The sequence below is a fragment of the Daphnia pulicaria genome, chromosome 1 (assembly GCF_021234035.1).
Source record: "Daphnia pulicaria isolate SC F1-1A chromosome 1, SC_F0-13Bv2, whole genome shotgun sequence".
NCBI classification, from domain to species: Eukaryota; Metazoa; Arthropoda; class Branchiopoda; order Diplostraca; family Daphniidae; genus Daphnia; species Daphnia pulicaria.
The window spans coordinates 19,321,085-19,335,436 of NC_060913.1; the positions used below are offsets into that span (position 1 = coordinate 19,321,085).

At 36.3% G+C, this 14,352-nt stretch overlaps 3 protein-coding genes and 1 long non-coding RNA gene across 9 annotated transcripts; 2 read left to right on the plus strand and 2 right to left on the minus strand.

Annotated features, from left to right (window-relative positions):
- Positions 1-2,254: 2,254 nt before the first annotated feature.
- On the minus strand, positions 2,255-3,848 carry LOC124320645. The gene is made up of 2 exons (XR_006914008.1): positions 3,778-3,848; positions 2,255-2,310 (listed from the first exon to the last, which is right to left on the minus strand). It is a non-coding gene; the product is annotated as an uncharacterized LOC124320645 (long non-coding RNA).
- A 199-nt stretch (positions 3,849-4,047) lies between these two features.
- Positions 4,048-6,591, plus strand: LOC124320644 (ubiquitin fusion degradation protein 1 homolog). Of its 2 annotated transcripts, none has more exons than XM_046783499.1 (7): positions 4,048-4,412; positions 5,312-5,361; positions 5,417-5,478; positions 5,548-5,702; positions 5,770-5,942; positions 6,002-6,244; positions 6,323-6,591. In XM_046783499.1, the coding sequence occupies exons 2-7, from the start codon at positions 5,333-5,335 to the stop codon at positions 6,543-6,545; spliced, it is 885 nt and encodes a 294-aa protein (XP_046639455.1). In that variant the 5' UTR covers positions 4,048-4,412; positions 5,312-5,332; the 3' UTR covers positions 6,546-6,591. The 2 variants fall into 2 exon arrangements, with proteins under 2 accessions (XP_046639455.1, XP_046639454.1); XM_046783498.1 differs by lacking the exon at positions 4,048-4,412 and adding an exon at positions 4,952-5,206.
- A 258-nt stretch (positions 6,592-6,849) lies between these two features.
- On the minus strand, positions 6,850-10,090 carry LOC124320642 (trafficking protein particle complex subunit 13-like). Of its 2 annotated transcripts, XM_046783496.1 has the most exons (12): positions 9,814-10,090; positions 9,558-9,735; positions 9,413-9,497; positions 9,223-9,353; positions 9,082-9,154; positions 8,979-9,023; positions 8,285-8,293; positions 7,951-8,050; positions 7,760-7,884; positions 7,550-7,678; positions 7,293-7,393; positions 6,850-7,189 (listed from the first exon to the last, which is right to left on the minus strand). In XM_046783496.1, the coding sequence occupies exons 1-12, from the start codon at positions 9,848-9,850 to the stop codon at positions 6,949-6,951; spliced, it is 1,254 nt and encodes a 417-aa protein (XP_046639452.1). In that variant the 5' UTR covers positions 9,851-10,090; the 3' UTR covers positions 6,850-6,948. The 2 variants fall into 2 exon arrangements, with proteins under 2 accessions (XP_046639452.1, XP_046639453.1); XM_046783497.1 differs by lacking the exon at positions 8,285-8,293 and having other exon boundaries at positions 9,814-10,089.
- Positions 10,091-10,532: 442 nt separating this feature from the next.
- Positions 10,533-12,534, plus strand: LOC124320641 (arginyl-tRNA--protein transferase 1-like). Of its 4 annotated transcripts, none has more exons than XM_046783492.1 (8): positions 10,533-10,631; positions 10,697-10,838; positions 10,906-10,974; positions 11,038-11,576; positions 11,643-11,693; positions 11,759-11,889; positions 11,948-12,194; positions 12,263-12,534. In XM_046783492.1, exons 2-8 carry the CDS (start codon positions 10,739-10,741, stop codon positions 12,410-12,412), a joined length of 1,287 nt encoding a protein of 428 aa, XP_046639448.1. In that variant the 5' UTR covers positions 10,533-10,631; positions 10,697-10,738; the 3' UTR covers positions 12,413-12,534. The 4 variants fall into 4 exon arrangements, with proteins under 4 accessions (XP_046639448.1, XP_046639449.1, XP_046639450.1 ...); XM_046783493.1 differs by having other exon boundaries at positions 10,533-10,623; XM_046783494.1 differs by having other exon boundaries at positions 10,533-10,594.
- The last annotated feature ends 1,818 nt before the right edge of the window (positions 12,535-14,352 follow it).

Consider the following 14,352-nt stretch of genomic DNA (forward strand, 5'->3'; position numbering starts at 1 on the left):
ATAAATTTCGCGATCGACCCAAGCGTTTTTTTGGTTCACGTAAGGAACTGGGGACTGCTGATCACGAAAGCAATGGGGATTTTTTGCACTGCCAACCAGAAGCGGGTCAATTTTGCATGTCCCAGTAGCATTTGCGCAAAGAACTAGGGTGAGCCTGTCTTTCGCCCGTAGAGCCTTAGTTCCTCTGACAGTCTTTCTCTGTCCTTCCTCTCTGCAAACATATGTTCGTGTTGGCAAAGCACGGAAAAAAAGACCCGTTTCATCCATGTTAAAAATATTCGACGCATTAAAGCGTTGTAATTTATCCCGAATGGCCTAACATCATACAAAAGGGCATTTACTATGAGTAAACTAAAAAAAAAAAAAAAAAAAATTAACCTGAATGAGCGGCTCCATTTCCTCAATATTAACGTCGCCAGCCTCTCCAAATAAGCGAAGACTAGGACCGATAAGGCACCGATTCCGCCAATTACGAAACCAGCCATCCGACGCTTTAAAATTCAAAATTCCTCTTAGTTTGGCTTCGTGAGCTGCACAGGCTTGAATGTGGGCGCGAGAAAGGGACAATGGTTTGCACTTGTTGGTTGGGTTTCTCAATTCTTTGAACCACTTAAGCACAGCGTCGTCAAGTTCTGGATAACGAGACTCATTTATCAATCTTTTTTTTGAATCTGAAAACACGTTATCTTCTATACACTTCGCGATGTTTTCTTTATTAACACTTAGTCGATGTATTTGAGACTTGGAAACACCGAATAGAGTTGCTATAAACTGCTCACTTTTTTTATTATTTAAAAGTTCAATTGCCTTTTCTTTGTCTTTCAGAGACAGACAATTTCGCGACTTCCTTTGTGGTTTAACCTTCCCCATGGTGACAAAATCAGACTGATTCTCTTTGTCATTTTGTACGCCGTCTGGTTTCTTACCTATCCTTAACATTTTAATAAGGCACTATTGCCATTACTTCCCGTCTTAGTTACGGAAAATTTTAAGTTCCCGCCGCAAAAATTTAGATCTAGTTATGCAAAACTCCGACGGTGGCGCTGAAACACGGCAGAGCCATTTCGGTTCTATAACCGGGTTGGTTTTATAATCGGGCGGTTCGATAAGTGGACCACTACTGTAGGGCCCTCACAACAGTGTTTCGCGATTTCTTTAAAAAAAATGAAATATTCCATCTTACAACACTGTTGTGGAGGCCATGGGCATGGAGAGATGGTTTCCAGTATCCATGTTAAATTTACCATAATGGGTTGTCCGCTTTTTTACTGAAAGGTCTCTCGGTATGTCCATATGCCGCGAGAGCCTAGATGGCGCCACCGTCGGAGAGACCTCCCTATGCCTCCATGTAAAAGTCGTTAGTAAAAAACGAAAAAAGTAGCTTTCCGTCGAATCCTCTCATGGGAAATTTAACACTGCCATTGGGAACCACCTCTTCATACCCCTGATTACATATACCCAAAAATACGTGTGAGTGAAGCACGTAAACAGTAGGGAAACGGAAGAACCATGGTGTATTAGTCAGGTGGGGGGACTTAAGTCGGACTGTTTTGCTATTCGCTTTTCTGTAGCTTAATCATCTGCCCGTAATAGATTTTATCGTGGGAAATCTTTATATATATAGATATATAATATATATAGATTGCACATTGTTTGGTACTTATCTATCTATAATAAAAGAACAAGCTTTTGTGGGAGGAGCCTGTGTCTGTCACGGACATTTTGGGGGAGGAGCCTGTGTCTGTGTCAACACAGGCTCCTCCCCAAAAGCTTTTATGGAACATGCCCAACCATGCCCAAACAAATCATCACCAGATGTCATCGCCGTGATGACGCAATCTTTGATGACGCAACAACCAGCATCACCACCAGATGACTATAGCATCACCGTTATGACGCAATCTTCGAAAATTTTTAATAAATATACTGTTACCCGAAGGGTTTCTATTCACGTTTTTTTTTGCTGGTATGGGTGGGTTTAGTACTCGATTGCCCACTAGATGGCTAATCAAGTACTCGATTGCCCACTAGATGGCTGATCAAGCCAAAATACAAAAAAGAGGGCCAATGTTGGAGGATGCGTGTAAACGTAAAAAGTGCCACTTCTATTTTGGAAAGATGATTAGTATTATAGTCTGCATAGAGATTAGAGAACTACGCATGGATTTCGTTTGCGCCATTAGTTAGGCAATTCAAATTCTTTACCGTTTGCCATTTGTCATCAAGAAATCAGGACTATTGTGTTGTGTTTTTCCCCCATGAACCATAGTTCAGAACTTGACCATTTTTGGTGGTGTGTGTTGCAGAATGCTGTCATCGTCTGTGATTTTCACTCAAATGAAGTTATATTTTAAGTTACAAAGTATTTTATGTACGTTCTATAAATAACAATGTGCAAGATATTTTACAAGTTCATGAAAGAGATAAATCATGAAAAGAAGGTAAACTAGATGAAATGAAAGTGTTTCTATTTAGTAACTAGCTGCTAATGTTTTAACTGTGGACTGTGGTATTTTATTTCAAAAAGGTTGTGTGGAGTTGTGGACCTTCATCAGTCGTAACCATTGTAAGTTTCTTTAACATGCAGGTAGATCTCAGACAGCAGCTTGTATCACAGACAGAGAATGTCATCGGTGGTAATAGATACAGGATTGAGGGTAAAATTATGTTGCTATGTACTACCAGTCGAACTAGGTAATCAAATCAAATGAAGTTATATTTAACCAACTCTTAAAACAGGGTGAATCTTTCCCATTGGGGTAACCCACAAGAAGAGACAAATTTTTGATTCAGGTTCTTTCTAGGGTGTCCACCAGTTTCGGCACTTTTTTCGGCACTTCGATTTAGTCGTTTTCGGCACCCCATGCAAACCACACTTCCTCGATTATGAAAAAATATTGTCCATTTCGGCACCAATTTCGATCGCTTCGGCACCAACTTCAACCGTTTCGGCACCCCATGCAAACCATACGTCCTCGAACATGAAAAACTATTGTTTGTTTCGGCACCAAATTTCACCGTTTCGGCACCAATTCTGTGCCACCCGTATGGAAGTTTTTTGGACAATAATCATGTGATTGAATCACTCGATTTATTCATGTCAATTTACTATCCGCGCTATTGCACCGTCAGGCCGCTAGGGGCGCTCTGACTGGTTTTAGATAATAGCTTTTTGGGGGGGGGGGGGGTAGAGCCTTCTAGGGTGTGCCGTTCTGCTTCTTATTTTTTTTAAATGTGGTGTGTGTTAGGCATGGCCTACTGAAATAGATAGCGCATGGCCTATAGAAATAGATAGCGAGCTGATGGGCCGTTATTTCAGTAGGCCATGGTGTAAGGTTGGCACGGTGTGTGTTTATTTGTGTTTACACGACACCTGGTGGAATACAAATTTTTCGACGATGCCGAAACGGAAACTAAAACTGGAACAGAATCCGAAAACTAACATCCCGGAGTCATCGCTAGTCTAACCAACTTTATCAGATTGAAATGTCTAGTTAGTTGAGTGGTTTAAAGCATCAGCACTCCAATTTGGGGTGTTAAAATTTTGACAAAATTTTATTAAAATCCAATAAATAAATCTAATAATAAATACAATAAATACAATAGTGCCGAAACAGAAAAACATAGTGCCGAAACGGAAAAACATATTGCCGAAACGGAAAAATATTGTGCCGAAACGGAAAAACACGCACGCCTGGCAACCCTCCCAAAAACATGACGCCTGGAACTAAATCTGGCGGCGGTGCCGAAAAAGACAAACACAGTGCCGAAAACGACAAAATCAGTGCCGAAAACGACGAAATCGAAGTGCCGAAAAAAAGTGCCGAAACAGGTGGCAACCCTTTCTAGTGTGTATATGAGTTATGAATATTAAGCATGAATATAGTCATAGTGATACCCTGACGTTAGGTCTTTTCGTTCGTGTCCGATCCTTGATTTAGGTTTAGGGAATTTTAGTATATGTAGAATTTTAGGATTTTTCCGCCACAAATATCCATAAGTGCCTTTCTAATAATTCTGTTATTTTTATTTAGACTTGACCGAAGAATTTATTTGTTCGAGGTTGAGCAGACTTTAGTAAAACGGAACTAAGGCTATGCTGCTCCCAGCAAACTGGTGGAAGACAACTAAAAAGTAACAACATACCAAAAGGAAACAAGCAGTTCAATTGGTGAGCGAGGTGTCAGAAGAAAAAACATCTCGTGTCAAAAAACAAGGCATAGACCTAATCCTTATTGCATCTGTTACTCCTGATGCCACCGTCCTAGTAGTAATCGGGAAAAAAATCAGTGACTACCGACGTTAATGAACAAATCACAATTTCTAATCGATCGTCATGGAAAAAGAGGAAAAGTCGTTGACAAAACCTGCAGGCCGACCACGGCACCACACAAGATGAAGAAAACTTCCGGGTAAAAAAACCATAACTTAATTCGTGTTGCTAATAGACAATACGATTTATCCATCTAATTGTTGACAAGCAGTGACGCAGTATTATTGTGCGTGTTGACTTTGTTTGAATTCGAAATTCAGAGACTAAGGTGTAGCATAGCACTAGGTATTTTCATTTGAACTAAGTTTTAATTAAAAAAACCTAATTGTAGATTTAATATAATATTTTTCCAATCTTTTATAGGTCATATACTATTTTGATTTTTTTTTAATGGAAAAAAAATCAAAAATATCCCTTCGGGTACCTTGCTAACGCAGGTAGCTGACAATTTTATAGACGTTTCAATCGACTCTTTCCATCTCTTCAAATCTTTAGCGCTAGATGGCAGGATTTTTTCGTAGCAATTCAAAAGTAGGAGGATGGGAAAAGAGGGGAGCTCGGAAATACTGACTCGCGGCACCAGGTTAAATTTTCTTATGGAACTGACTGACCTCCCCCTTAATGGCTCTGAATACACCATGGAAAAAAGAATGATTAGTTGATTACCTTCCAGGTTCGGACGACCTGACCCCTAACGGCAAGCACGCGCATCGCTTCAGACGATTCCTCTCATGCTTATGGAGCCGATTTACTTTACTTCGTAGTCTGTGGTTCAGTGTTGTCTTTACTCCGTAGTCTATGGTATCAGTAGTCTGTCCATGATTATAGAAAACATCAAACATAATTTACGGGTTCTCGTGTATTCGTAAAAGTTTAGTAAACGTTTTGTGAAAAATCAAGTGAAATTTGTCGGGATTAGTCGAATTCAAAATGGTAATTTTCAAATCAAGTGCTTAAACATTAGATATCAAATCCTCGATGAACTGTTTGAACTTTTGGAATATTTACTTAATTTTACATCACTTTTATGAATTTTAGTTTGGATTTGGATTTCTGGAAATGCCTCGTCCGTTCAATACACAGTATAGGTAAACCTCACATCAATTTCACTTACATGAATTTCTCACATTCAATTATCTGTAGGTGTTACTCTGTCTCCATGTTACCTGGTCAGGAAAGATTGGATGTCGAAAAAGGCGGAAAGAGTAAGAAAATATGGTTATTTTCTGTTAGTTTATGAATTGCATTATATTTTTTTAAATCTTATAAATTAGTCATAATGCCACCTTCTGCTCTTGATCAATTGACAAGGCTCAATATTGTCTACCCAATGTTATTTAAATTGACAAATCCTAGAGCAGGACAAATCACTCATTGTGGAGTATTAGAATTTGTTGCTGATGAGGGTAAAATATACCTTCCATATTGGGTGAGTTTAGAATTCTTGCGTTGAATCTTTAAATTGAAAATCTGTTGTGTGATTATGCTTCATGCAGATGATGCAAAACCTTCTGTTGGATGAAGGAGATTTGCTGAACATAGAAAGTGCATCATTGCCTGTTGCAACTTTTTCCAAATTCCAGCCACAATCAGAGGACTTTCTAGACATCAGCAATCCAAAGGCTGTTCTTGAAAATGCACTCAGAAATTTTGCATGCCTTACCAGTGGGTACTGATGAGATTCAATAATGTAAGACCTTTAGTTTTCTTACACTTTCACATTATTAGGGATGTTGTTGCCATAACCTACAATGAAAAAATCTATGAACTACGAGTATTAGAAACAAAGCCTGGAAATGCAGTTTCAATCATTGAGTGTGATATGAATGTTGAATTTGCACCCCCTGTTGGATATTCTGAACCAACTAAAGTTTCAAAAGAATCACAAGAAGAACACATGGATACACTTGACCCCACAAGTTTCATGCCAGAAGTTCAAGGGTTCATAGCCTTTGCTGGTGAAGGAGTTCGGTAAATTAAGCCTAATTTAATTTAATTTTAATTACAATTTAAATTATTGAGCTTTTCAACAAAATTTTTAATTATTAGATTGGACGGGAAAATTAGGAAAGTAAAAAACGAGGAACTGCCGCCGATCATCAAAGCATCATACCAAAGAGGAGTTCCTGATTTTGACTACCAGTTTGGTAACCTCAAATTCATCCGAGCTGTAAAGAAAGAGGATGAGAAGGAAAAAGAAACTCTGGAATCCACATTCGAAGCATTTTCCGGTGCTGGGCAGTCGTTGCGTCAAACAAAGTTCATTAATTAAATTTTCGTGTTTAAGTTGAAAATAAATTTCTTTTTCATTTCGGTAATATTATTTGAACGTGAAGTAACGTTTATTTTGAAGATTTAGTGCAATCTATTTTTAGGAAGTTTCTTAAACATAGCGAAGCGCGACTTTTAAATAATATTTTGGTTATTGACAAATGAAGTTCGGCTGGCTTCGCATCTGTTCAAAAAATTTCCATCAGTATAATCTTTTACCATTGAGACAAAAGTGTACTGTTATTGCACAGTTCTGTTTTCTTAAAACAAAATAATAAGTAAAGGCAGTTCCAATATTCCAAAGGTACAAGCGTGAATGTATACACTTTATTTGGAAACAAAAAGGAAAGTAAAAAATATAACAAGCATGAGATACAGAATTAATCACAACAGAATCGCTGGTGTTAAGGGATAACCAGCATTTGGGCGATATCTGGATAATCATATGTTCTTTTGAGAAATAAATCGATAAGTTTTAATCCAGAGATACTCTGCAAGCCTGGCATCACTGGTACAAGTTTCAGGGAAACTTCCGTGGAATGATTAGGATCAATTTTCTTCAGTGGCCGATTAGATATACCAGTCCAAAGTACTGTAGGTTTTGAACGGATTTCCAACACCAAACTTAGTTCGACCGGCCTTTCACTAAAAATTATGAATAAACGTATAGTTCATGATAAAGAATTGTAAAATGAACCAATTTATTTAGTTGATAAGTTTCCCTCATGTATCAAAGAGCTCCATTTACCTGGTGTTCGTTATTTTGCAGACAAAGTTAATTGGCCGATGGAGTTTTACTGGATTAGGTAGCTCTTGGATTGTCAGGCGTACATCACCGTAATTGGGGACCTGTATAAGAATAAAGGGGACCATTTTTACGGTTTAAGATTTAGACTGACGAATTTACTAAAAAGCTTTCCAATCAAGCAAAACTCTCATTCCAACTTAGCAAAACTACTCAAACTAAAAACAGCATTTTTTTTTTTTTTTTTTTTTTTTTTTTACCATTCGTTGTAGCTGACTGGTTTGCAATCGTCCACGGTCTCCTATAGCAGTTCTCCAAATTAAGTCAAGTTTCCCAATATTGCTCTCTCCTCTCAACATTCTGTGGTTATCACGTACATTCTGCTTTGGCTGTGATCAATAAGAAGGAATTTGCCATTAATAACCAATTTAACGGAGAAATTTAAGATTACTATTTCTTAACGTTCTTACCTTTAGACAGTGAAGGTATTGGCGGATTTCACCCGGTTGAACCACATTTACACATTTTCCGAAGAGCTGTGGCATATTGGACCAAGGAGTGCCAGTGGTCGTTGATATTTCATTAAGCGATGAAACTAATTCAGAGAACAATTAAAATTGCTTAAACGGTTAAATGAAGAAGCTCAATGGTGGCTGCAGACCTTCAAACAGAGTAGAAGGTTCCATTGTGACTTTATCTAAGCAAAGTGGTCGGTCGACAGTCGTGTTTTGAATTTGGGCTTCTAAGTACACATCGTCGGACTAAATTTAATTGAAGCTGAAATAAGTGGTTGAGCTATATTCATAAGGCCATACAAATTTATATTGATAAAAATGTCAAGTTAATGTCACAACTAGCTCTAATTTCGGATTCCACTCCCTTAAAAACGATTGAGATATTTTACTACAAGATGGTTAAAAGCAGTTGATAACCAAAACGAAGTATTAAGAAATTCTTTATAATTTCTCCTATGACACAAACAACACAAGTCTTACGTAATAGTCCTGTGAAAGGTGAATCCCGATAGCCGTCCAAAGTGAAGTAAAAAAAATGGACATGCAGCAGTTAATTTATCATTTGGTAGAAAAAAGGACGCATGCAAGGAATGAAGAGTTGTTTGAGTTGAAAAAAGGAAAACAAATTAAAGATCAAGAAAATCGCTTATCCAGTCCATGAATTAAGTTTGAGCAGGGTAAATCACAACCGGTATTGTGGAAATTACTGATAAATATATATATAGTTATATTTCTATATAGGTTGTTTTTTCTTTACAGTGTAGGGATTCCAAATGGAAACCTTCAAAACTTATGGCGCCATCTCATGAATTACGGAAGCTTATTCAATTCGTATTGATGAATTCTACTGGAAAAATTTCGAGGAAAAAACCAACAAAAAAAAAGGAACCGCGCATTCGATTAAAAGTTTGAAACCACCTTGACCCACAAATATGTTTTATATGTTAATCGGGGTAATTATTAATTTTTCCAAAAATACGAATTGAATAAGCATATAGTGGCGGTCAAATATACTGTGAGATGGTCGTCACAGATTTTTGTCGCTTTCATATGGAATCCCCTATGCGCATAGTTTTGTTTTATGTGTTAAAACTCGTAATTTTTACAATTATTAAATATGAAAAGTTGATCAGTAGTATGTAGTCTAAGTACAAGTATAGGAAGTAGAACTTACCTCTGCATTGTAGAACTTAGTTTTTACATCTAGAGGTTTAAGAACCTGTTTTGGAAGATTTTATGTGAGTCTTAGTAGATATCACATATTTAAATATCTTTACTTGAAATTTGTAGTAGCGAGAAGATGTCATCTGTTCACCTGCACCAATTTGATAGGATACTTCACAAACTAAACTGCAAATTAATTCAAATCAAGTAACAAAAAAAACTAAGATAAAAAAAGATAAATATTGATAACATACATGTGTGTTCCAATTTCTGTTATTTCATGACTTAGGATATCATCAGTTGATTGCTGAAGTTCAAGCTGGTTAATTGACACTTTATTACGTTTTGTTAATGGAAGCCTTTGTGCAGCTGTCTGGAGATCTGCCTGCAAATTACAAGTATCTTTACTAAAAACTGTTTATGAAATTACCAAACTTTGCAAACCTTGATGGATATATTTGAAACCAAGCAAGAGCCCACATTCTGAACACGAAGGTAACTTTGAAAAGTTTCACCTAAGTATATAGTACTGGAAAACAAACAAATTTAGTATAATTTAGTTCTAAACAATTAAGATTCATTTTTAAACCCAAAGCTTTGAGGTAGAAGTAATCCAAATTTAGGAGAAAAGGTCTTATCCAGAGTTTGATCAGCATCTTCTATTAAAACATTATTTTCTTCTTGGGATAGAATTGTGCTGACCAAATCCCAAGGTTCTGGATGGAAAAGCCCAGGTTGTGTAAAAACTGGACGTGACAACCTCATCACTTAAAATTAAATGATTGCAGAATCGTTTACAAAATGTTTGACGAGAAGTTAGATTTTAAATATTGAATACGAAATACCTTTGATCGACAGAATCTGATCGGCTTTAGTTTCCATGGCACGTAGATAATGGAAACTTATTAAATTTAAAACACAAGGAAATTGTCCACAGCCCACACAGGCGACACAGCGCAGCAATATTTAAAAGGAATAACTGCTGTTATTTTTTATTTTTAACGGAAGCCGAATGTTTTCTAAAGAGTAAAGACGATTTGACTTCCCTTCCTCTATTTATTAGGCCCCGTTGCCCGTTCTCAAGACTACAGTAACTCCACGAAGCCACATCACTCCGGCAGTCAGCAGTCTGGCCTAATTATCGTCGCGGCAGCAGAGCCATTGGCGGCAGTAGTAGGAAATTTGGAATTCGAAAACTTGATCTTATTGATTTTATTTTTCAATCAATTCATTTTTTTCAAGAGATTGGAAATGAGAGAGAATGAAAAAAGTCTAGTTAACATAGGCCAAAAAAGGAGGTTTAACCAGAGCTATAGAATATAGTATTGAATAGTGAATACTAGTATAGAATGCTATAGAATACTATTATTCTATAGCTCTGGTTAGCTGATTAGATTAGCCTTCCATCTCCCTACTCCCCAAAAATAGTAATTTGTTCTGCTTCATCATCAATAATCATAAACCATGAGAAAAATACGAATTTTTTTATGTTAATTGTTTCGACAACTAGATGGCTTTACTTGAAGAAAATGTGAGCAAATTTTGTTTCACTTTTCCAACACAGGAGCTGACAGGAGTGAATGGAGCTGACTGGAGGTATAGCAAGTAGCGCGGCCCTTTAAACTAGTACGCCATATTTGTCATTGACCTCCTAGGTTACATAGTATAACAACAACAACAAAAAATCGGAAAGAAAAAATCCAATTTAATTAAATTATTTTTATTTAGATTTCTGATACATGAAAATTGAGCTGGACTGGGGTAAACAAAATGAATGACAAGGAGAACTTTTCTATAGTTGAATATTTTGGAAATGACAAGGGACACAAGTGTGGTTATTGCAAAGGCTCCAATTCAAACCTCAGCCATGGTAAAGAATATTAAGTATAATTGTAAGCTTAAATTTAACTAACTTAAATTTCAATGACTTTGCAAAGGCATGTGGGCTCATACAATGAATATTCAAGATTATGAAAATCTAATTAACCGTGGTTGGAGAAGGAGTGGTACTAAGATTTTAAAAGTTTAAAACATTTAGATTTTCCAACTAAAATATATCTACCCTTCAGGACATTATTGTTATAAACCAATGATGAAAGATACATGCTGTCCACAGTATACAATTCGATGCAATGCAAAAGACTTTCAAATGAATCCCTCTCATAAAAAAGTTTTGAAAAAAGTAAGAAATTATCTTTCTAAAGAAACAAATTTCAACACCAAACCTGAAGAGTCTTCTATAACTGACCACAATGATTGTGCATCAGAATCATTAACAATGATAAGATCCCATGAGCAGCACCATGCCTCACCACCAAACAAAAGTGAAGTCTTAATTTTATCAAAGCTCAATAAAGAAAAGCCAGGTTCAACAACTATATTAAAATGCAATCCAAAGACTATAGAAGAATTTTTGGATGAAAATTATCATAATTCTTCACAGAAGTTAAAAATTAAATTAGTAGAATCAACTCCTACTGGGTTGAAGGACACACTATTAATTGAGTACAAATTGTATGTGAAGTATCAAATCCATGTTCACCACGACAAAGAGGAGGAATGTACTCTAGAGCAGTTTAAACGGTTCTTAGTGAATTCTCCTTTACAGGTTGTAGTTCTTGATATTCTACCTTTATCAGTATTTTATATCATTCTGTTGTGTTGTTATTGTTAGAAATCACACTCAAAAAGTGGGTGTTCAACTGGATATGGCAGCTTTCATCAGGTTTTTCTATATAATTCAATAACAATGCTTCAGTATAATTAATTTTTGAAGTCAAAATTTTACAGCAATATTGGATTGACGGGGAGTTAGTTGCTGTTGGGGTTGTCGATATTTTACCCTCATGCTTGTCATCTGTTTACTTCTTTTATGATCCAGATTACAACTTTCTATCTTTGGGGACTTATGCATCATTAAGGTAGTACATCTTTCATGAATAATACGAAACAAAATTTTATTTTATTTTGTCTCGCTAGGGAAATAGCATTTGTTCGCCAACTTGGTCAAGTTGACCCTAACTTCGTTTATTATTATTTGGGTTTCTATATTCATTCTTGTCCTAAAATGTTCTATAAGGGTCAGTACAAGCCATCCTTCCTATTGTGTCCGGAAACTTACACATTTTTGCCATTTGCTGAAGCTGTACTTAAACTTGACCGCAACAAGTATTCTCGATTGCTGGAAAATGTGGACTCGTCTGAAGAAAAGAATGTTCTATCAAAAGTGAGTCACTGTAGCTTTCAAATCACTGATTATTACTCATCTTAGGAATGTAACATTTTTTTGAATAGGTTGGGATTGTTTACCGTCGCCAAGCGACAACCTTTGGTATTTATAGTTCTTTGAAGAGACTGGATGAAGATGAGGTGAAGGAAATTGAACAGTACGCTGTGTTGGTCGGAAACAAATCCGCAAGTCGAATGCTCTTATATCGCTCTTAAGTTTTATGGTACACAAATATGAATAAGTGATTCATCAAATATAAATAGATTGATAGTTTTGAATAATTTACTAACTATTCATATGTAATTGGTAAAATAAATGAGACATTCAAATCCATTAATCTCAAATAATAAAAATGGTTTTCTACTCTTATTACTCAGCTGTCATATTTATGTGCATCAGTTTCAGATTTTTTATCAGATCAGAATCAGAATTGCTTGTTTCAAGTAAGCTTCTACAACTTTAATCTTTTTAAATGAAGTTCCTTAGTGGTCTACTTAAACGATACACATGTAATTAAAGAAATGAAATATAATGAACTTGTGTAATAACATGTAAACTGACTTGATCATTGTGGATTTCTAGGAGTTGGGTTATAGCCAATCCTTTCATAAATCATTTCTCTATTGTGTTTAAAACTTGAAATCATAGATTCCTCTGGTCTACCAAATGCTGATGTGTTCGAGCTATCCATTCCATTTTTTCTCCTTTCTTGATGCTTTTTAACAAACTCATATTCCTGCAGGTCTTCCATCCTCAATTCTGTTCTTGTTAGTAATCTTCGAGCCATGATTGTAATCCTTAAGAATCTAAACACACAGAGGATCAAAGTTATGAACATAATAAATTTATTTTGCATAATTCAATAGCTTACTGAAGTGTAATCGTTAGTAGAACTTAAAATCTTTACAGAAAATATTGAAGTTTAATTCAAAAGTTTACTCAATTATTTGTTTCTTTTGAAACACGAGTTTTCTAGTTACTTGTATCATAGACTACGAAGTAAAGACGGCGATCGGCCATGGACTACTTAAGCTAGAGGACGGGTCTCTTCGACAAATCCTATGTCGGCTACCATTTTTTTTTTTTTTACTTTAATGAATCGAGCTTCAAAAATGAGCTAGAGTCTATTAAATTATCCCTATGCGGGAATTATTTAATTTCGGTGATATTTTAATTAGAAATTGACGTAGGTGTTCGTTGGTTGTCGCCGCCTAGCGGTGATTGTTGGTTGACCACTCTGTGATTCTCTGGTTTTGGTTTGGTTTGGTATGATTAGGTGCGTCTGCTATCTGTGATTCTCTGGTGATTATATGGATTCTGTTTGTTTTCTTTCTAAAAACCATGGAAGAGTTTAGAATTCTTGGCGCTAGGTGGAGACAACCAACGAACACCTCTCCCGTCCTCTCAAAATTAAAACGCAAATATCTTTTAATTTAATATATTCACAAGAAATGTGCATTGGAGACTTATAATAGCTTTTTAAATCTCTATCGATTGACCCTTCTTCAAAAATTATGATTAAAAATCCACCCGACAAGCTATAACACGGCGGGATAGGACGAGAGACCCGTCCTCTAGCTTAAGTAGTCCATGGATCGGCTCCATAAGCCTGAGAGGAATCGTCCAAAGCGATGCTTCTGCATGCCGGTAGGGGTCAGGTCGTACGGACTAGGATGGTGATATTCGTATTCCTGTTTCCCTACTGTTTACGTGCTTCACACACACGCATTTTCAGGTATATATAATCCATATGGATTTTTCTATTTAATTCCATAATTTTGTATAGCCCTTCCCGGTGCCCCTTGAATTTTTACTTAATTTTACTTAGAAATTCGGGTGTAGGAAAAATAAATTTTATGTGACACCCTTTTCCGTATGAAAAGAGCCCTCACAACAGTGTTGCGCGATTTGTTTAATTCAGAAGAAAACGACCTTAAGTGAATTAAGATGTAGAAACATCCAATTCCCACGACATTGGCCAAAATCGGTGCCATCAACGGCACACAGGATAGGAAATTGTCTGTTGCCAAAAAGTATAAATTTTTCCACCAACCTGAAATGAAAACCAAAATGTTTGTAAGGATTCAATTAATTTATGGAATATATAAATATATATTACCAGGAACAGCGATTGCCTAAATATCTAAACGGACAA